The sequence below is a fragment of the Sciurus carolinensis genome, chromosome 9 (genome assembly GCF_902686445.1).
Source record: "Sciurus carolinensis chromosome 9, mSciCar1.2, whole genome shotgun sequence".
Taxonomy (NCBI): domain Eukaryota; kingdom Metazoa; phylum Chordata; class Mammalia; order Rodentia; family Sciuridae; genus Sciurus; species Sciurus carolinensis.
The window spans coordinates 22,140,496-22,161,315 of record NC_062221.1 but is presented as its reverse complement, the minus strand read 5'-3'; the positions used below and the strand labels follow the sequence as shown (position 1 = coordinate 22,161,315).

General features: G+C 50.2%; 1 protein-coding gene across 1 annotated transcript in view; it reads right to left on the bottom strand.

Moving 5' to 3' along the window:
* Positions 1-476: 476 nt before the first annotated feature.
* Rab6b (RAB6B, member RAS oncogene family) overlaps positions 477-20,820 on the bottom strand; it is a 60,280-nt gene continuing 39,936 nt past the window's right edge. The window contains exons 3-8 of the mRNA XM_047565182.1: positions 16,394-16,447; positions 16,107-16,212; positions 14,639-14,750; positions 13,440-13,533; positions 10,471-10,537; positions 477-4,897 (exon numbers count right to left, since the gene is read on the bottom strand). Coding sequence (XP_047421138.1) covers positions 4,833-4,897; positions 10,471-10,537; positions 13,440-13,533; positions 14,639-14,750; positions 16,107-16,212; positions 16,394-16,447 — 498 coding nt within the window. The 3' untranslated portion in view covers positions 477-4,832. The remainder of the gene's footprint in view (positions 4,898-10,470; positions 10,538-13,439; positions 13,534-14,638; positions 14,751-16,106; positions 16,213-16,393; positions 16,448-20,820) is intronic.

Below are 20,820 nucleotides of genomic sequence, written 5' to 3'. Positions count from 1 at the left end.
TTAATTCTTTGGAATTGCTCCCAGATAGACGGTTACCAGTCTAGAGAAGGCAGACCTGGGGGCCTCTCGGGATGGTGCCTGGCTGGTGTAGGGTGAGTTTAGGGACGGTCTGTGGCTGGTTCCTGTGTTCAAATGGTTCTCTGGAAATAAGGGTAAGAGCTCCATTCCCTATACCCACCCTCCATAACCCCCAGCTGAGGCAGTTAAAGAGCCGTTGATGAAAAAAGTCACACCGGAGTCCTGGCTCTGCCTGGAACCATCTTTCTGCCGCCTTTAGGCAGACAAGACTGTGGGAATGTGTGGGTGTGATCCTCCTAGTGTCCCACCTTATCCCTTCAGAGTTGGTGGAGAGCCCAGGTGAGCAGGAGGAAGACTGGGGCAGGCGGCTTTTGTGAAGCATGCACTTGAGGATCTGTTTTGAACCTCCCCGCAGGTGTGACTGCACCCCTGAAAAACATTAGACAAGAGGCTTTGTGTTGAGAAGTAGGACAGTTTATTGTTTGACCAACATGCTGAGTCTTTTCCACATTTTACACAGTTTAATGTAAAGTCAATATGGCCGCTATGCCTTCTGAGCCCGTGACAGATGGAAAGGCCACCCTCTGTGCTCCTCACAGCCGATCACTTTAGAGGGAGGGTAGAGGGGAAAGTGAGCTGGGGAGTCAACACACACCACAAGATGTAGGCTGGCCTTGGATGCTGTGGAGATTTCCCACTTCATGAAGGAAAAAGCCGAACTGCCATCGCCAGGTTTTCCTGGTAAAGCACATCCTGATGAGAAGGTCTGGAGTCCAGGGAGGCTGTACACGGAGACCTCAGGATTTGGGAACACCAAAAGTTGATTTCAAGCAGAGTCTCAAAGGGTGCCCTGATCTGTATGGTTGCCAAGATGATCCAAGTAGATTTGGGGACCCCGAATAACATCTATATTCTCTCCCAGCTCAGAGAGATACACTGGGAAGAATCTTTGCATCCTAACCACAAAGTAGAGGGACACACACAGGTGGGCAATAGACGAAGAATGGCAACACCTTGATTCTGATCACTCCTGACTTCCTGGGTAATCGTAAGCAAAGTCACCCTCTTCGTCTTGATTCTCCCACCTGCAGAGCAGGAAGGGTTATGGGATCTCTTCCTCACACTGCTGTGGCAAGGTGACAGTGCCTCACATTCTTTGGGGAGAGGTAGTTTGGAAACTAGCACACAACACTGGTCAATGCACACGCATACATCTGTTCGGCTGCCCCTCAGGTGATTCTGACGACTTGGTGACCTGGTCTCTGGTCCTGACAGCATCCCCTGCCTTCATCTGTGAAAGAATGAGGCTTCTCTATCTGTAGGACACCAAGGCCAGCAGTGGCTTTCCTTTGTCACACCTGGTACTTGAATATAGGGGCTCCTGGCACTGGTCAGCCACTGGATGATAGAGCCCCTGCACCCCAGATGTGTCTGCACTTACCTACCACCTTCAGTTCTTGTTTCTATTCCCTGACCTGAACTTGAACTGACCTGACCATTGCTTTCCTTGGACCCGGGGACACTGCAGAATGTTTAAGGATGGCTGACAGACAGTGGTGATAGTGATGGCAGCAAGGCTTCTAGCCAGCAAGCAGGCTAACCTGGGACCACACAACTGCACTGCGGCACTCAAGACACTGAGGTCCCACCTTCATTTTGGTGCGTATGTGTCTTTGTAAATAAGCCATCTGCTTTTTTTTTTTTTTTTTTTTTTTGGTCTCATACTTGATTTTTCTGATGCCTTGTTTTGATGTGGAATAGGAGCTTTACTAATGCCTTTTGAGTCCCCTAAAGATAAAAAGGGCCAAACGAAGCTCCTGCTCATATGCCAGGTCAGATCTAGTCTCCAGGGAGAGGAACTGAATTACTAAACATCGTGTCCTAAAAGGAATCCTATACTTTGTCCTCTGCTAAGCAGTGTGGATTCAGCAAAGATGCAGTAGTCTCACTGCAGATTTCAAAGCAAGTTCATGACATCTTCAAGGGGACCTGACCATTTTTTGTTTAACCTTAATTATGAAACAAGATCCTCCCCTCAAGCAAGCAGACAGTAATGGCGCCAGCTCAAGAGGACAGCCAAGGAGCCAACGCATTTCTGTGAAAGAGGTCTCCTTGCCTTAACAGACCCTAGGAAGGGAAGGGTAGCTATCAGGATGAGGACACCTGGGTCATGAGGCAAGGCACCCCTGGGGTGAAAGAATAAGAGGGGGCAATACCCTTACCCTCAGAGACCATAGGCCCAGGGAAAAGCTGAACTCGAGAGGATGTTGTGTGCAATCTAGGAAAAGCAGGACTCGGTCATGTCAATCCAAATGATATCCGCCATTCTCTATGCCATCTCCTTTATGCCATGATGTGTGCACATGAGAAGGGAACTGAGTTTCTACTTCGTTTCCTAATTTTAAGTAAAACTACCCTTCCATGCCAAGAAAATTAAAATCCACCATGCATTCATTCACCCAGACCCAGTGCAAATCCGTCAGTGGGGCTGCCCCAGAGGTCACAAGTGATGGTCCTCACTGCCACCCAGGCCAGATGCTGTAATGTGGACTCCCATAGATTCTCACAAGGTAAGAAAGCACTCTTCCAACAAGCACCACTTGGGGGTGTGCCCACAGTGGGGAAGTAGGGAAACCCTGGCCCACGCAGGTAAGCGCCCCCTGAATGTAAGTATGTAGAGAGGTGGTGGAGATATTCCCATGGGCTATTTTTGCCTGTAGTTTAACACATCTATGCATTATTTTTATTGATGGCAAGACAATCACAAATTATTTGACAATATTGAATATTTCTTATTTCAACACGTCGCAGTACTTTTGAATTTCCAAAACTTTTATCACAATGCAAGTTCCAACTTGAGAGCAGGAAAGACAAGAATATACATTGATCACATGTATCTCTGCGTGAGGATGTGTCTGTGGAAGGTGTATACACAAGTCTATCTATATATATAATTATGTACACACATATAAAAACTAAACACGTGACATTTGAGTTACACTCATACATTGGTCCTTGCCCTCCAGAAGAGGTGCCCACTGGGATCCTGCTTCCTCTTCACCTGAAGATAGATTCCTCTCTAAAGATCAGTTCTTGACACAGTCTCTTAGGCTGATGGTGTGTGGCAAACCCACTGCACAAAAATCAGCCCTGACACCTGCTGGCTGCCATTTTGGATTAGTTTCTGAGAAAAAACTAACAAAATTCTTTCCAACAACCTTGTTGGAGTTCTGCCTTGTGGAGGAATTCACCCTGCACACCTCATAAGGTCATTTAGCCTGTCTAGGACATGTCCATCAGCAGACTGGAGGGAGCCAATGCCAGCTGGGTGGGAGAGGGGTTATTTTGATCAGAGTCACCACTGCCCACTACCTGACTTTGTGCAGGCCTGGGGGTGGTAAATCTAGGTCAATTTGGAATGCTGGCCAAGTGAGTTACAAAGAGAAAGTTTTCTTCCAAGACTTTACAGGTTCTCAGGTCTACGCCATTCTCAAGAATGAGTCAAAGATGGTGAGGATGGCTTTCTGGGGGCAGGTCCCAGTGCCCTAGGCAGCCTTCTGGAGTTTCCACCTTGATACTACCCTCAGGTGCCACAGTGCAGCCACAATATCCACAAAGGTACGTGCACAAAGATTTCAACTGTACCATGCCAGTGGGGTGAAAACATTAAGAAATTGGCTTTTTATTTATTTATTTTTAGAATAACACTCAGCTGTATCAGCAACTGAGGGTCTGAGAACATGTCTCTCTCAAGGTGGTGGTTCTACCGATAACCCTCCCTTAACCAATCACAGATGGACCATCAGCATTCAGTGCAGGCTCCATCCAGTCTCCCTGACTGTGTGGAGGAGGGCTTCAGGGTGGTACACCACCCAAAGTCACACACTGAGTTTCTTAGTCGACCCAGCTGCGCGTGCTGACAGTTGGCGGGCTGGTTAGAACATTCCAGAACTACACAGGGTGCCCCGGTCTATAAACCACACCACCTCAGCCCACAGTTGCCGACAACACCCCATCCTTCCAAGGGCCTCTTGCTCTGCTGGTCACTGGGTAGGCACAGAACACACAAGGTTGCCTGTGCCCTCAGCCCCCTCGAGGCTTTTGAGGGTAGGAAAAGGGGAGGCAGAAGCAGTTCCTGGGGGGCCTGCTGCTCGGCCTTCCTATGGTCCTCAGCTTTCCTTTCTGCTCAAGGCCCTGCTCATGTCCCTCACTGCCCATGGAAGGCCCAGGCATCGCTGCCTCTTTGGAGGCTGTTTCGTCCAACTAATGTTTGATTTAACCATGTGGGCCTGGTTGGCCTGGGCTGCATGGCCCGGGACTGGAGCCTAATTAAGTTACTCAGTTAATTGTTTTAATTTATTGGGCTGGGGATGGGAGGAAGGCAGAGGTGATGGACAGTTCAAAGAGAACAGGAAGGAGGAGGTGTGTGGAAAAGGTTTTCTATAAGTTTACAAATATACAAAAACAAAAAGCACATCTTTCAAATAAAAATGACTACATTTTATCTGGCAAAAAGTTGTATACACATGATTTAAATTTTTTTTTTTAAATTTTAACAGTTTTTGGCAATCTTAATAAAGTACAATATATTACAACCAAACCAAAAAATAGTCGTTTGAGTAACCGCTGTTAAGAGTGATGTGATCCCTGATGCCCAGCCTCCCTCCCCACCCCACCCTACTCCTAGAGACAGAGAGAAAAAAAAAGTCCTCCCATCTTGATGAACTCATTCCCCACCCCCATAGGAAGCTAACCAATAGGAAGCAACACAACAAGCGAGTAGTGTCATAGGAAGCCGTGGGGCAGGCTCCACATTAGCAGGAACAGCCGCCCTCGCTGGCCGGGGGCTCCTGGGGTTTGTCCAGCTTGATGTCAATCACTGCAGGGTTGCCGCTAAGGAAGATGACTCTCACTGAGTGCCCTGCAGGCCCTGTCCCTCCAGAGCACAGCTTGTCCTGGGCTGTGGCATCACTTCTGACACACAGGCCAGGGAGTCCCTGTCTCAGAATCCTTCCCTGGTGCTGATGCTCAAATACCAGCTCCCAGTCATGGCCCCAGCCCTGTTACCTATCAGCCCCATCTCAAAGTGCACGGAGGTGGAGAGCCCACCGGCCAGCCCTGGACGCTCACATGTGAAAGCGCAGGGGAGTGTGGCCCTGCCCTGGTGGGTAGCAGGGGCATTGAGCCCACACGCTTCTTTCAGAGGAGGTCACTTAGATTCCCAGGTGACTAATGTGGAGGCCAGATCCACTAGATCTAAACACAGCCCCCTCTCCAGCCCTTTCCTTGGGTGCCCCTAGGGACTGTGGGACTAAAAGTACTCATCAGGACCAGAGGAAAGGGTTCCAAACACACAGCCAGGCTGTTCCTTCTGCTCTTCCCACCAGGAGGAAAACACAGACTTTCATTATTTAAGATTCCTGTCAGACCTAATTATGGCTGCCCAAGCCCTTGGGTACCACAGCAGGATCACTCTTCCTAGACTGGGCTTTAGTTTTTTTTTTTTTTGGTACTGGGGATTGAACCCAGGGGTGCTTTACCACTGAGTTACACCCCCAGCCCTTTTTATTCTTTAATTTTAAGACAGGGTCTCACTGAGCTGCTTAGAACCTTCCTAAGTTGCTGAAGCTGGCCTTGAACTTATGATTCTCCTGCCTCAGTCTCCTGGGATTACAGGCGTGTGCCATTGGTGCTAGGCCCAGACTGGGCTCTAGTTCCTATAGGACTGCATTGTAGCACATGGGGGTGGGGAGGGGATCACAAGTCCTGCTTATAACCTGTTGCTAACATCCTAGGGATGTCATGTCCCCTATTTGAGGACGATAGGAGAGATTCTTTTGCTTAAAAGAAAATCCATGCGTCTTGAAGTTCACATTGTCCCTCCTTGGCTGTTAGGAAGCTCAGAATCAACAATGCCACCTCTAACGACCACTCAGCCATCTATGGCATATATTTTAAATATGACTTCATCTCCCACTTTTTCTACCTTTATTTCCCGTGTGTGTGTGTGTGTGTGTGTGTGTGTGTGTGTGTGTACATGAGTGTGCGTGCACACACAGACACAGTTTCATCTTTTTCCTGTGCAGGCCATAGCGACTGCCTGCCTTCCACTGCCTCCTGCAGCCCAGCTTGGTGCTCTCCACCCCCGTCAGGCAGTCCTAGTTCTCTGTTTTGCCAGGCCACTGCCAAGGAGCCCTGTGCTTGGGCTTGGGGTGTAGCTCAGTAGTAAGGTGCTTGCCTAGCATGCTCAAGGCCCAGGGTTAGCTCCTCAGAAAAATAAAATAGAATATAAATAAATAAAATTGAAAATAAAAAAAAAAATGCCCCAATGCTGCTCTCTGCCAGCTGTGGTTCTGTGGCCTCTGCTGTCCCCAGGCCCCATCTGTACTGCCTGTCCAGGCGCCAGCCTCACTGCAATCTCCTGATCTCCAGGAGCCCCCTCTGAGCCCACCCAACCTTTTTTCAGCATGGTGGCTTCCCAAAGCCAGTTCTTGTGTGGCAGTCGATGAGTGGCCTCTGGCTCATTCCCTGCCCTTGATCCCACATGGAGGCCTGGCGTCAGATCTTCCTCCTGCGGACACATCCTCCCTTTCTTCTTTCCTTTGCTCAGGCTGTTCTTTCCCCCATACCCAGGCTCCCTCACTAGCTCCACCTGAACAAAGTATCCTCCTTATTTGTTCAGGGCCCCTGCATTTGTTGCCTCTTCTGCGGAGCCTTTCCAGGTACAACTGAGCACCTACTCTGTGCTGGGCACTGTGCTGGGCCCTGCTGAGACGTTGCCACATTTCAACATCAGACCTCGTGCTGTGGGGAGCAAAATACCAGCTAGGGGACGGAGGAGCCTGGTGCTGAGAATGGAACCAGGGCTTTGCACATCTTAAACATGAGCAATTCTGCTGAGCTACATCCCCAGCCCAGAGTTACATTTTTGAATGACCTGGTTGTGCCAAAGTGCTCTTGCACTAGGTTTTCAGCCTCAAGTCTACTGGTGTTTTATGTCAGCTAATTCTGTGGTGGGTGCCATCCTGTGCATACCCTCTACCCACTAGATGCCCATAACATCTGCTGTTCCTTTTTCTCCCAACTCATGACAACCAAAAATGTCTAGAGATGTTGCCAAAGATCCCCTGTGGGGAAGGGGGCAATATCTGCGGGTTGAGAACCACCAGATCTAGTTGGGAGGTTGGTCAAAGTTATAGCATTAATTTCTGTCCAATATGAAAGCCATCTGACTGCCATTAAAAATAAACCTTCTCAAGTGCCACATGAGTCAGGGTGCTTTTGTACCCTGCACAGCGGCAGTTCTCAAGTGGACTACATCAAAAATCTCCTGGGAAACTTGCTAAAAATACATCTCCTGGGCCCCACCTCAGTAGATCCAGGGCTGGGCTCAGGATGTATATTTTTAACCAGTTCTCTGATTCCTCAGGTAGGTCCAGAACAGCACTATTCAAAAGAATGGTGTGCAAGGATGCAAATATTCCACATCTGTTCTGTCCAATATGGTAGCCATCAGCAGCACGGGTAACCAGGCCCTTGAAATGAGGCCAGCGCAAGTGAGGAACTGAACTTTTAATTGGATCTAATTTTAACTAATTTAAATGTGTACAGTCACATGTGGCAACAGTATTGGTGAGTATAGGTTAGGATCATCTGCCAGAGCTTCCACGCATATTCTGTCTTGTAATGCCATATACCAGTGCAATATAGTGCTCGCTGATTGAAAAGGATGGGCAAGAATGAGCAGATCCGTATCTAAGGGGAAACTCACAGTGGAAATTTCCCATAAGCTGAAGAGGTTTGTTAAGTGCCTTTCCTGTGGACAGAGTCCAGAGAGCCCACTTGTTCCTCTGGCTCAAGTATGGCTCGTCACAGACCACATTCAGGGCACACTTCCTCTTTCTTCTGGTCCTTCAGACAGTGATGGGTAGTCCCAGACAGTCTGTTACAATCTTGTCCCAAACTGCTGGGCATGTGTCTCCCTTTCCAGCTTCTCTGACTAAGGTTGATGCACCTCTCTCTGGGGTGTCAACCACCCCTTGTGCTGTTAGAGAGTCTAAGGACAGGAGGACTCAAGTGTGGATTTGGTCCCATCTGTCAACTGACCAAATGGGAGGTCTTGGGCATGCTCTTCCTTGCTTGGGGCATGACTGTCCTGTTCCCTTAGGACCACTTCATGAGTACCTAAGTTATTCTGCAAATACCAACGTTATTCCAAAAGGGCCAGGGCCCGTGCCACAGAGTCATGCTGTTTGGGCAGAAGCAGGAGAAGGGGCCTTGTGTATGCAGACCCAGCTAGGAGTTTAAGGCTTAACCATTTTGTGGCCCCTTAGCCCTCTTCAGTTGAGAAAGCAGAGGATGAGTGGGGTGGGGCTTCTGGGCAGAAGGGCTGGCAAGGCAGCCCTGGGAGAAGCGTCCTGTCTTGGGTGTGAAGATGAGGCATAGTAGCCCTTCTCGTGGACCTGGAAGCTGCAGACAGGCCCATCAGACTAGCCAAGTAAGCAAGGGCAAGCATCAATTTTTCATGTGCCACAAAGCAGAACCTCTGTGTCCTGATCCTAATGCTGGACACAGTTCCAATACGACCTCCAAGAACGTATCTTCTAAACACCTGGGTTTGAACCATCAGTAAACAGAAGTGCCAGGCCACAGCCCTGGCTGAACCACCTGGTCCCTTTAAGGATCTACGGGGTCTGCTGCAGGCTGTTCCAGCTCCTTCTTCATAGCAGGCCCCAGCCAGGGGGGCTCCTGGGCAGAGAGAAGGTGGGACTGCCTCTGCGGAGTGGGGGGCCTCATACTTGGGAAAAGGATCAGAGACCACATAGTCCTGTGCAGTCTGCTTGCTATCTGCCCTGTGTTCTTTCTCTCCAAGGGTTCAGAGGTCACCTTCAGCTAGATGAGACAATGATGACGTGCTCATTGGCACCCTGAACTTGGACCCTGAGAGAATGTGAATGAAACACTCACTACTCTCCCCGAGCAGTCTGCTGTGCCTTCAGAGTGGGCGGGAGTTGGAGAAGGCCATCTGTAATCCTGCTCCTCACCCACATCTTGTCTCTCCTCCTCACCCTTGGTCCTGCTCTTATCTTGGCCCTGCAGGTTGGCTTCAGGATGTTCTGGCACTTCAAAGGAGCCCCCTGTTTGGTGATACCATGGGCTGCGTCCCGAGGTGTGCAGTCAGCTCCGTTATGAGAGCTGTGAGGTGCCCTAACATGCTTCCTCACCTGGAACTGGAGTCTCACCACTGAACAATCAGATGACACTCCTTTTGACCATTGTTCATCCTCTGGGAATGGTTGGGCTCCTGCTCCCCGGGTCTTGGGTCTGCTCTGAGAGTCTCTTGAGGAAGGCTGGAGGGCCAGATGTCCTTACAGCCTGTCTCAGACTTCCCCTGGCTGCAGCCTCAACGTTCTCTGGGTTGTGGACCCTGCCCCTACCCTGACACCGGGCTGCATCAGGCAGAGAGGACGTCATCTTTGGTTTCTAGCATCAAGCTTATTCATTTCCTTTGTCTCAAACCTCTTCAGCTAAATGGGGCCCTTTGGCCTCTCCTCTCTGATGTCCTTCTCTGATCTCTCATGGGATTCTACCCTTGGAGACCCATAGGGATGAGTGGAGGATGCTGGGTAGCTGCTTCCTGGAGACACATCCCATTCTGAAGGATGCGGGCTGGGATATGAACGCCCAGTCTCTAGTGGCTAACTTGAACAGAAGCCTTGGACTAGGGGCAAGAAAGGGCAGTTTGTCGATAATGCCCCTACCTACCAAAGCAACTTTCTTCTGATTCTTTGAGGGAAGGTTTTTTACAATGGAACAGAACTAGATAGACATGGAGGAGGCAAGCCAGAGAGTGAATCCTAACTCCACAACTTACATGCTGTGACTTTAGGTAAACCAGGCTACCTCTAGAACCTCAATTTCAGCATGCAGATGTTGGTCCGGGTTTGGGTTGGACGACGTGAGTGGGGTATAAGCCTGTTCGGTAGAGCAGCGGGGAGATGGAGGCCATGCAAGGCTGGGCACAGGAAGCAGGCAGGACATGGAAGGGGGCCTCAGTAGAGGGACCTGTCTCATGTGGAGTAGCCTGAGAGCACAGGCTCAGTGTGCAGAAGCCGTGGCTGCAGTGCAGAGGCCACCTGTACCCATGAAACACACGTGGGTGTTCAGTGTAAAGACGCAACGATCACCACCCTTGCTCCCTGCCCCTCACCACCACGTACCCACGTCCCTTTGACAGGTGGCCCCACACTGCTGTGGAAGAAGATTGCTTCGAAGGTTAGAGCTGGATGGGGCTCAAAGACCACAGAGCTCCGCCCTGTCTGTACAGAGGTGCCCAGCAGCCCAGGGAGGCTGCGTGGAGGCCCAGCAAGGGCTCCACTGCTGCACTAAATACCGATAGAGAAAGGTTTCTCGGGCTCATCTTTCCACTCACTTGTCAAACGAAAAGGATACTCCCCTCTTTGCTCTTCTCCTGGACGTTCTCCATGCCGGGCAGAGCCGATGCCACACGTCGGAAGAGCTGCAGGGACAGGAAGATGCAGGGTGAGCCCCAGGGCTGCCCCCACCTACTCTGGTACAGAAAATGACCTAGGCTTCCCAAGTCGGGCCCTTGGGCGGGCTTCTGTCCACTGCCCTCGTGGGTACTGGGGGTGGGAAACCAGCTTCCCACCTTCCCTTGAGAAAAATGACCCTCTTCCCTGGGGCCCTGTGGTCCATGGCTTAGAGCCAGCTCTGTGGGGAGGTAGGGCCTCAGTCACAGTGAGGGACATGGGCGTGTGGATACAGCACTGAGGGTCTGATTGGATGTGCGTGTATGTGGCATACCGTGTGTGTGTGTGTGTGTGTGTGTGTGTGTGTGTGTGTCTATATAAGCATCTGGGGGACTGTGTGTGTAGGGAATGGGTGTGAATGTGTGGGGTTCCATGAGCTTGTGGATGGCTGTTGGGTGTTTGTGTATGCACGTGCTAGTTTTGTGTATGCATCTCTGTGTGTGTGTGTGTGTGTGTGTGTGTGTGTGTGTGTGTGTGTGTATGCTGGCAGGCTTGGCAGCAGGGGTGCAGTGGTCTGATGCTCGTGTCCCTCCAATCTCAAATGCTGACACCTACTTCCCAATGTGACAATAGTAAGAGGTGAGGCTTTTCAGAGGTAATTAGTCATGAGGGCAGAGCCTTTATGAATGGCATTAATGCCCTTATAAAAGAGGCCCCAGGGACCTTGTCCCTTCCAAATGAGGATACAGTTAGAAGCTACCATCTGTGAAGAAACAGGCCCTCACCAGACAATGAATCTGCCACACCTTGACCTTGCACTTTCGGCCTCCAGAATGATGAGAAATAAATTTCTGTTGTGCATAAGTCACCCACGCTATGGCAATTTGTTATAGTAGCTCAATCAGACTAACATGTCAACAATGCCCTTTCTCTCCACAAATACCAGTTGTAGGAACTCAGTGGGCTCCGGGCTTAAAACCACTGCACGAGATCTCAGAGGACAGGGTGAGTCTTATTTAGGTCTCAGGCCAGGCTGGGTGACAAGGTGAGGGCCCAAGTGTGGAAGCTGCTAGTGGGCCCTGCAGGGTGTGGGACCCTGGCTGCAGTGGGGGCTCCTGAGTGGAGGGCCTGGGTTGTTCCTGTGAGTGTTCCTTCATGGCCTTGTGCAGGCAGCCCCATCTGCCCGGCTATCAGATTGATCATAGCCTGCCAGGGGTCAAGGAGGATGCTCTTGGGGTCAGGTGTGGTTCTCTGTGAGCAGGTATGTTGTCATGGAGATCTCAGGAGTCTACACTGCAGGGACTCCTTCTCTGAACCACACAGGGTTTGAATTGACCTCCTTTAACTGCTGCCTTGGTTGCAGAGCATTCTGGAAGCAGTGGGGGTATCAGTGTCTCCCTGATCCAGAAGGCTGGGCAGCTGCCACCTGCTTGAAGGACAGCCTGGTGCTGCCCTCTGCTTCACCGTGTCCATGGCTTTTCATCAGGACCCAGAAGAAGCAGCAGCCCAATCTTTCCTGTGGGTCGCCAGGGCATGCTTCCTCCTCCATGGGACACCATGACAGTCTCCACCTTACACCTGTCACGGAAGGAGGCTGAGAAGTGGGTGGAGTTGAACAGAGCCACCTGAGATCCCGGGAGGCTTGGGGTCTCCCTCATGTCATCACAGTGCCCTTCCCCGTCCCTTCCTGCTTCTCTGTCCCCTCCTTCTCCACTGCCACTAGCACTACCCACACGGAGGGAACCATCACTGTATCCAAAGGCCAGCTGCAGCTCGCCTAGTGTTCCCAGAGGATACGGGGGCTGAAGGGCAAAAGGGACACCTGTATCAAGCCAGGCTCCTCACTCAGCATCCCCAGCCCACACAGGCACCCTACTGCTAGGCCTCTGGATGCCCACTCCTTGCCACCGCTCCAAGGCCTCCTGGTTCTGGAAGGTGGGGCTTCCCCACCTTGGCTTGAGCCCAGGACTCTGCCAGGAGTCTGGCGAAGCCTATGGATACCTTTTAATGTACAAAATCAGTTTCATAGGCTTATAGAAGAAACTATTTGGCACTGAATGAAATATTTCTAAAATATTTAAAGAAACAAATTTGTGACACAGTGACACTTTTGCTTCCTTGTGAACATATTAAATCACAAGAACTAGCAGTAGGCCTAATAAGTACTATGATGTTGATGCATGCAAAGTTCAGGATGCCTGCCACACCTGAGGCCCTAAGAAAACACCTGTGATTCCTGTCGGTGAGGAGGAATCACAGGTTTCTGCTAATATCATTGAATCAGTTGCCTACATTTGTCACTGAAGGAAGTGTGATGATGAGTTAGAGGTCAGAGACCATACAGGTGGGATTATCTCGAGCCCAGGCCTGCTGACTGCTGAATTCCACCCATGCACTACTTGCGGTCTGTGGACCCAGGGTAAGCATCACTGCCCCAAGGCTCAGTCCTAACTCGACCTCCTTGCCCTCCACCATGGGTGATAGGTTCCTCGCTCCAAGTCCAAGTTGCTTTCCATGGTGCTGATCACTTGACAGAACAAGGCAGGCACCCAAGATGTCTGGCAGCACTTCTCCAAAGTGAGGTAAGAGGCTAGGAACATGGCTTCCTGCAATCACCTGGGGTCAGGGCTGACACTGTACAGCCAACTACAGAGGCCCAGGACTGGTCACTGCTCTGGTGGCTAGTGACCAGCAGTGTCCAAATGGCTCCTGAGGTGAGTGCTCTGTCCCTCTCACATGCTTTACCAGCTCTGGAAGTCAGCTCCACCACCCCCTCCACTGCACAGGTTTATAGGGGTTTTGCTGGCTGATGCTAACCCAGGTACCGGGCCCTAGGGCAAGGCAGGTCCCAGCCTGAGGCTGAGCACATCCAGAATCCCCAGGTGGGCCTCCCTGGTCAGCTGTGCTGGGGCAGCACAGGTGTGTCCTCACCTGCTTCACGTTGTAGCCAGTCTTCGCACTGGTCTCGATGAACATGACACTCAGTTCTTTGGCACGCTGCTCCCCTTCCTCGATGGTTATCTGCCTGGAGAAGAGGGGATGAGGGGAAAATCAGTTCCACAGAGGAACAGCCCCTGGCAGAGGCAGAAGATGATCCTGGGTGAGGGGGACCACCTAGTAGGGCAATGGAAGCTGACCAGGCCCCTTGGTCAGCCAGAAGACAGGCTCTGAGCACAGGGGTCCATCCCAGGGTGCCCATCCCAGTCCCTCCAGTATGAAGAGGGCCCAGGACACAGAGGACACCAGCCCCTTTCCCTGCTTCTTCCATGGTGTCTTCTGAGCTAAGGAGCAGGCCTGTCCCCTGGCTGCCCTTCCCGACTCTCACCAATACAAGGGCCTAGGTTTATAAAGAGCTTCCGCTACAAACTTCTCTGGGTAATATCATCGGCCTGCATTTCTAAATGCAAATGCCAAGGTTAAAAGTGATTCCCCCAAGGCCACAAAGCTACTTAGCAAAGGAGCTAGCAGCAGCGCCCATTTTCCCCACCGGAAGGCAGGACTCTAGTAAAGCACACTGGGACACTGTAAGAGGCCCACGTGCCTTGCAGTCCATGACCTGTCTGTTGCTTTATCTGTCCAGGTTGGGGTCAGGTAAAAGAAGTGGACAGATGTGTAAAGGACACCTAAGCCAACCCACGCACTGGAGGGCATCCATGGAGAAGCCTCTTCTGAGGAAGCACCTCACCCAGACAGCAGCATGCCAGGCTGAGCAGGCGGGAATCAGGCTTGTGTTCTACAGACATGGTGCAGGTTCACAACTGGGTTCCGGGTCTTCATGCCCCACACACCAGTGTAGCTTTCTCAAGGGCAGATGTGCACAGTATGAGCAGAAGCTCCTAGGACCAGGGGACTGTGCTGTCTAATGAGGGCCCAGACCACACACTGCTGGGCTAGGCCAGGTGCACAGGGATCTGTGCAGACAGCTCAGAGCCCTGCCCGGCTGGGCAGTGGGAGATGGGGGCTTCAGAAATCACACACCCATGGTGGGGGAGGGGTTCCTCCTGTGCACAGGGACAGGCAGAAGGACAGATTTGCCATCCATGCATCCCACAGCAATTGGTCAAGAGCAATTACATAGGAGTGAAGGGCAGGCCTGTCCAGCCCCTGCCCCTCTGTGCCCTGGCGCCCACCTCTTGTCAGCCAGGTCCGTCTTGTTGCCCACCAGCATGATGATCACGTCACTGCCCCGCTCTGTCCTGACATCGTCGATCCACTTAGAGGTCTGTTGGAAGGAGTTGAGATCTGGAGGCAGAAAGTGGGATAAACTGGAAATGAGCGCCAACCCCCAGAGAGGCCAGGAGTGGCTGAGACACCTGTGAAGAGGGGAAGCACAGCCCCGGGACCGTTCCACTGGGAACTGAGCCCTGCTCTGCAGCCCTGGGGAGCCCCATGAACCACTCAGCCACACTTTGGGGGAGAGGAGTTGCCTTACTAGAAAGTCTCTGTCTCGGTTCCTACGTGGAAGAGTGCTTTAAAGGCCATCATCGGACCTGACTTTGGGGTTCAGACAAAAAGTGAGAAATAGGTGCAGGGACTCAGCTGAGCCTGGAAGCAGTGAGGGGCCAGAGGCGGACACTCAGACCCAGGGAAGGAGGGTCCTACAGAGGGAGCTCAGGGGAGCTGGGGAGAGGCCAGGGCAGGGGAGGAGAACCTGATGCAGGCAAAGGGGCCAGGAAGGCAAGCTGGGCGATGTCAGGGGAACCAGGGGCCCTCAACCAGCCAGGAGAACTGGGCTGTTTCTGCGCAGCCTTGCCTCCCTCAGCATGTGACAGGCCTCACGGGGAGGAGCAGTCTTGGGGTGAATTCTGCCACTCAGCAGTTCATTCCTCTGGGGTAAGGGAGGCAGCCTGGCCTGGGAAGTGCCCACTCCCTGAAGCCTGGTCTTCCTTCTGCTGAGCATCAGGCCACGTGGGCCCAGACCCTTGCAGACCCAGCTCCCACCTGCACTCAGGGAAAGGGGTGGGTGGACTAAGGGACAGGCAGAGTCGGGCAGCAGGCTGGTGCACATGTGCTTCCCGTGTGACTTCAGGGCTGTGGACAGCAGAGTCCTCCCACCTCAAGCACGATCATGGCCATGGGCTTATGGGTGTTTTCCATTTCACTGGCCTAGGCAGCTCCAGCTCTGTCAGCCCCCACCCAAGTCCCTGGGTCTCTTTCAAGGCTGTGCAGTTGTTTCAAGAATGCCTGCTTGGGGCAAAGAGCCACCACGGGTGAGCAGGGCTGCCAGCTCCCCAGTGTTCCCAAGGCTCCTTGGGAAATCCTGGTTGCTGGGTCTGGGTTGGCACAGGGGCCAGTGTCTTCTCCCATCCTGACAAACACACCCAGAAGTCATCCAGGCCAGGAAGGGTGAGCAGGACTGGAGCAGGGCCAACCTCATGAGCACCTGCTCCCCAAAGGACTGACTCAGCCCAGTCCATGTCTGTCTCAGGTGTGTGGTGGACAGTGCAAAGTCACTCAGGCCCCACCCCTGGCCTCTGCCTTCCTGTGTTCAGGGCTCAAGCACAGGTGTGTATTCATGCACACACACCTGGCCAGGGTCACTCCTGGGCCCTGGATCCTCCGAGACCCACCCTCCTCTGAGCATAGACCTTCACTCACTTGTGATGTCGTACACCACCACAGCCACAGTGGAGTCCCGGATGTAGCTGGGGATCAGGCTGCGGAACCGCTCTTGGCCGGCTGTGTCCCAGAGCTGCAGTCGCACCTGCACAGACAGGGGCACAGGGGTGAGTGGGGCAGCGAGGCTCTCTGCCAGACTGGGGCCCAGGCTCTGTGAGCTGGCACTGTCGGCTCCAGCCTCCAGGCTTGCTACAGGCTCTGGGGTCCCAGGGGACAAGCCCAAGGGAACCCTCCTGTCCTCCCGGATTTAAAAATCAGGTGCTCACCGTACGGTCCTCCAAGTACATGGTTTTTGACAAGAAGTCAATCCCGATGGTTGCCTATTAAAGAAAAACATAGAAGGTCAAAACAGAAAAGTCTCCTGCAAAGAACGAAAGTTCAGGGACCTCAGGCAATGGCATAAGCAGCAAGAGAGGGACACTGCCAACCATCCAGAAAAGTCTCTTGCCCACTGGCTCTTTTCTCCTCAAGCCAATAAAATGGGCATTAATTGTCACCAGCACCCTGTGTCACATCTGTACCTCTTCTATCCTGGCACCTAAGAAGGGGCAGCTGGCTTTGCAACCAGATAGCCAGGCCTGCCACTACTTGCTGTGTGGTCTTGTGCAGGCCACCAACCCACTCTGGCCTCACCTGCATCAGTACACATGAGTAGGAACTAAGAGATGCTATCAATGTGAAACTGAGATATCACTGTTAGATAATTAATAATGACAAAGACTTGGGCACAGTCTGAGCATCTGGGGCCTTGAATAGATACAGTGATTAGAATCCTTGGCAGCCATTAAGAATCATGTTCTTGAAAAATACTTAAGGATTTAGGGGAGCAAATTATTGAGTGAGAAGCAGCACACTATAAAACATCATGTGTAGTGTGATCTCAATTTGATTAACTGAAATAGATACATGAGTATTTTTCATATTTTTTCAGACACTGAAGTGACAGGGATACACTTCATACCAGTGTCTAAATAATGACATCATGGGCAATTTTTTGCTTCCTTCATTATGCATTTTCCTGTTTTTGGTACTGGGGATTGAACCCAGGGGTGCTTAACCACAGAGCCACATCCCCAGTCCTTTTTTATATTTTATTTTGAGACAGGGTCTCGCTAAGTTGCATAGGGCCTCACTAAGTTGCTAAGGCTGGTTCTGAACTTGGGATTATCCTGCCACTGTGCTTCTTCCCACATTTGCGTAGATAGGTAACAAAGTACAGGTATTGTCTCTGAGTACAACTGAGGCAGCAGCTCCATTTGAGACCATATCTCTAAATTATACTTTCAATGATGGCTGAGTAGCTTGTATTCAACTATTCCAATCTCTGGAAAAGCATAAGAAATAACAATTTCCAAGCAATAAAGAGCAATCAAAAACAGGTAGACCAGGGAGGAGTTTCAATCTCTGAAGGAACAAGGTAGAGCCTACATTTAGGCAGTTTTCCTGCTTTAGAAACCACCCAGTCCCAGAAAGTTAAAAGGACTTGGTGGACACCTGAGGTTTCTCATAGGTACCTCAGAAGAGTTGGCTTCGGAAGGAGGGCCATGACCACAGGACTAAGTGTTACACCAGAGGACTAAGGGAAAAACAAAGAGATCTATCTTTGCAAAGTCTCAACAGTGCCGACCCCCTGAAAAAGATTAGCTTAATGAATTCCATAATTAATTGCCTATTCAAATAAACCTTAATAGTCTTTAAAGGAAGATACTAGAATTCAAGAGTCTTCACAACTTATTATTCATGATAAAAATAAAAAGACAACATGATAACAGTAAAAAGAGGGTTAGACATGTGGACAAGCAGGAAATTCAAGTCATAATCAAGAGAAAAACACCTCAGCAGAAGCAGACTCCCAAATGACCAGATGTCAGATTAGCAGGCAAGGACCTTGAAAAATAATGCTTAACAAATATGTATAAAAATTCTTTCAAAAAATGGGTATAAGGGGTGATTTTCAAGACATATATGTTAACTCTAAACAAACAGGACATAAGCAGGGAAAACCAGAGACGAGAGACTATTTTCTACTTTGCCTCCTAATGTCTTCACGGACCCCTTCTCTCCCTCCCCACTGGGACTCATTTCATGTAGACCTTGAACCTTCTACCTGAATCACTTCGCTTCCTGACTGGCCTCTTTGCCCACAGGCTTTTCTCTTGTGACTACTGTTCATACAGCAACCAAGTGTGTTTTTCTGAAATACAGACTGACTACATTACTCCCTGCTGCTCCCTAGGAAACAATCCAAACCTTTGGGTTTGGCCTACAAAGCTGTTCAGGGCTTGCCACTGTCACTGGCTTTTGATGGCCTCATCACCCAGCCTGACTTTGTCATGATCCTGCTTGGAACTCTCAAGTCATTCCGTATAACTTTTCTAGTGCCATTCTCTTCTCTGGATAGTCTTCCACCTGGTTGATAGTGACTCAGAATTTGAGATCCAACTTCTCTGAAAGTCACTTTCCGAACCCTCAGTTTGCTTCCAAGGCCCCTCATTTAACTATCTTGACTAAACTGGGAAGATCTCATAATGGCTGCTGGCCAGTGAGTCAATAATTCTCAACCTGTAGCTTGTGGATCAAGTGCATCAGAATCACATCAGGAGCTGGATAAACATGTAGATTCCTGAGCCTCATTCAGGTAGACATGATCCCAAGCTCTGGGTGTCTGCCTGATTTTGGAATCAGAATGCCAACAAGTTCTCAGACAACTCATTTGCAGTAAAGTTGGCACAAATGCTGCAGTCAGAGTCTGAGTCTATGGCATCTCTCAATAGCAGGTTCACTGCAGCGGGTGATGGGGGGGATGTCTATGCAAGAGAAGGTGTTGGTGGCTGGTGAGAAAGCCAGGCTCACTAAGAACCAAGGCCACACAGTTCCTAGTGCCAAAACTGGGAGGTGAATCCACAACTCCCTAGCTGAAAAGTCTCTGCTGCTGACTTTTCAGTTTCTGAAACTGTCACTGTGCCTTGAAGCTGGCACTCTGTTTGCCTGCGGGTCACATCCTGTCTGGCTCCCTATTGTCCAAACGTGATGGTCATTAGCCATAATAGCTCAGCAGAGCCCACTTAAGAGGAAGTTAATTTGCATTTTAGCAAGAAAAAAATAAAGTCAGCTCTCTAAGGACAGAAAAGAAGGAACTTTAAAAAGGGCTTTGGCTGGTTCTCGGTTACCAGAACATTTCTAGCTCCTTGGCAGCATGTTTTCCCAGACACAAGACACAAGCAGCTGGCTCTGCATGGCTGCCAGCTGGAGCCATCTCTCCCACAAAGGTCAGATCTGCAGGGAGGTGGTCATGGTCTTCCCTGGGCAGCTCCTTGCAGTCGGCAGACAAGAAATTCAAACGCGGTCACTTATTATTTCTGGTGCTTACTGTGCTAGAATAAGCCCTGGACTATGCCCACCAGGAGCTTCTGACTTCATGGAGAAGCTGATACCTAGTGTGGTCACTGCCAGATAGAGAGGAGCAGTATGGTAAGGGAGCTTCTGGGGATGTAGGGCTGGAAGACTTTGCTTCTGGCAGAGTTCTTAAGGAATGAGGGGCAAATATGCAAGTCCTAAATATGCCCATGTGTATACTAGCTTTCCAGCAGGTGAGTGCGGGGGAGTAGTGGAGGATAGAGAGCATTTCAGATGGAGGGGACATGGGAGTTCTGACTTCTGTCATGGCAGACAAAAGTCCTCCAACCCTCTTGCAGATGCCTACTGTAAACTCTGAACAAAATAAAACAAACAGCGGTTTGAGGGTTCTGGGAAGGGCCCAAAGCAGGTCGACACTGGAAGGGAGTCAGTCAACGCTTACTCAAAGGGAAAAGCACCAGATGAGAGTCCTGTTTTAATGACTTCTCACCTGAAAGCAGGCTCCAGTAGCAGCTGAGGGGTGGAAAGAGTTGGAAAGAAACCCACAGTCTTACTGATGGAGAAATTAAAAATTACCACAGCTGCCAGAAAGTGTAGAAAATCTTGGAGGAGGCTGGGGATGTGGCTCAGTGGAAGAGCGCTTGCCTAGCAGGCACGAGGCTCTGAGTTGGATTCCCAGTGCCTCAAAATAAATCCTGGAAACAATAAAACTATAGAGAAGGGACCTCAAGATCTGCAAATAGCTGCTGCCCCAAGCAGCCTACTCGAGACTGAAAATGAAAGACAAAATAATAAATAAAAATTTTAAAATGCAAACAGAACTTTCAGTTGCTGTCTACCACAAGGAAGAAAACTGAGAAATGGGTATCCAACAATTGTTGTCTAACAAGCAAGTAGAATCCATGGTCTTACAATGTTTAGGCTATAACCCCAAATTCCTAGGCATATCAAGTAAGAGGAAAATATGAGCCATATTCAAGAATAAAGAGAATAAATGGAGCCTGACCTTGAACTGACCCAGATGTTAAAAGTAGCAATAAGTATTTACAACTGTGAATATTCTTATGCTCAAATATAAAGAAAATTATGCTGATAATGAAGGCACAGATTCAAACCTCTCAGCAAAAGTAACTATAAAGAAGAATCAGATGCAAAATTTAGAAGTGAGAAATCAATGAATGAATTTAAAAATTACTGCTGGGTTTAACAGCAAATCAGAGTGTGTGGATGTCACAGTCAGGGAAGCTAAAAACAGATCAATAGAAATTATCCAAAAGGAACAAAGAGAGAAAAGAAATGGAAAAAATTCCCTAATAAAGCCCCGATAATGTGTAGC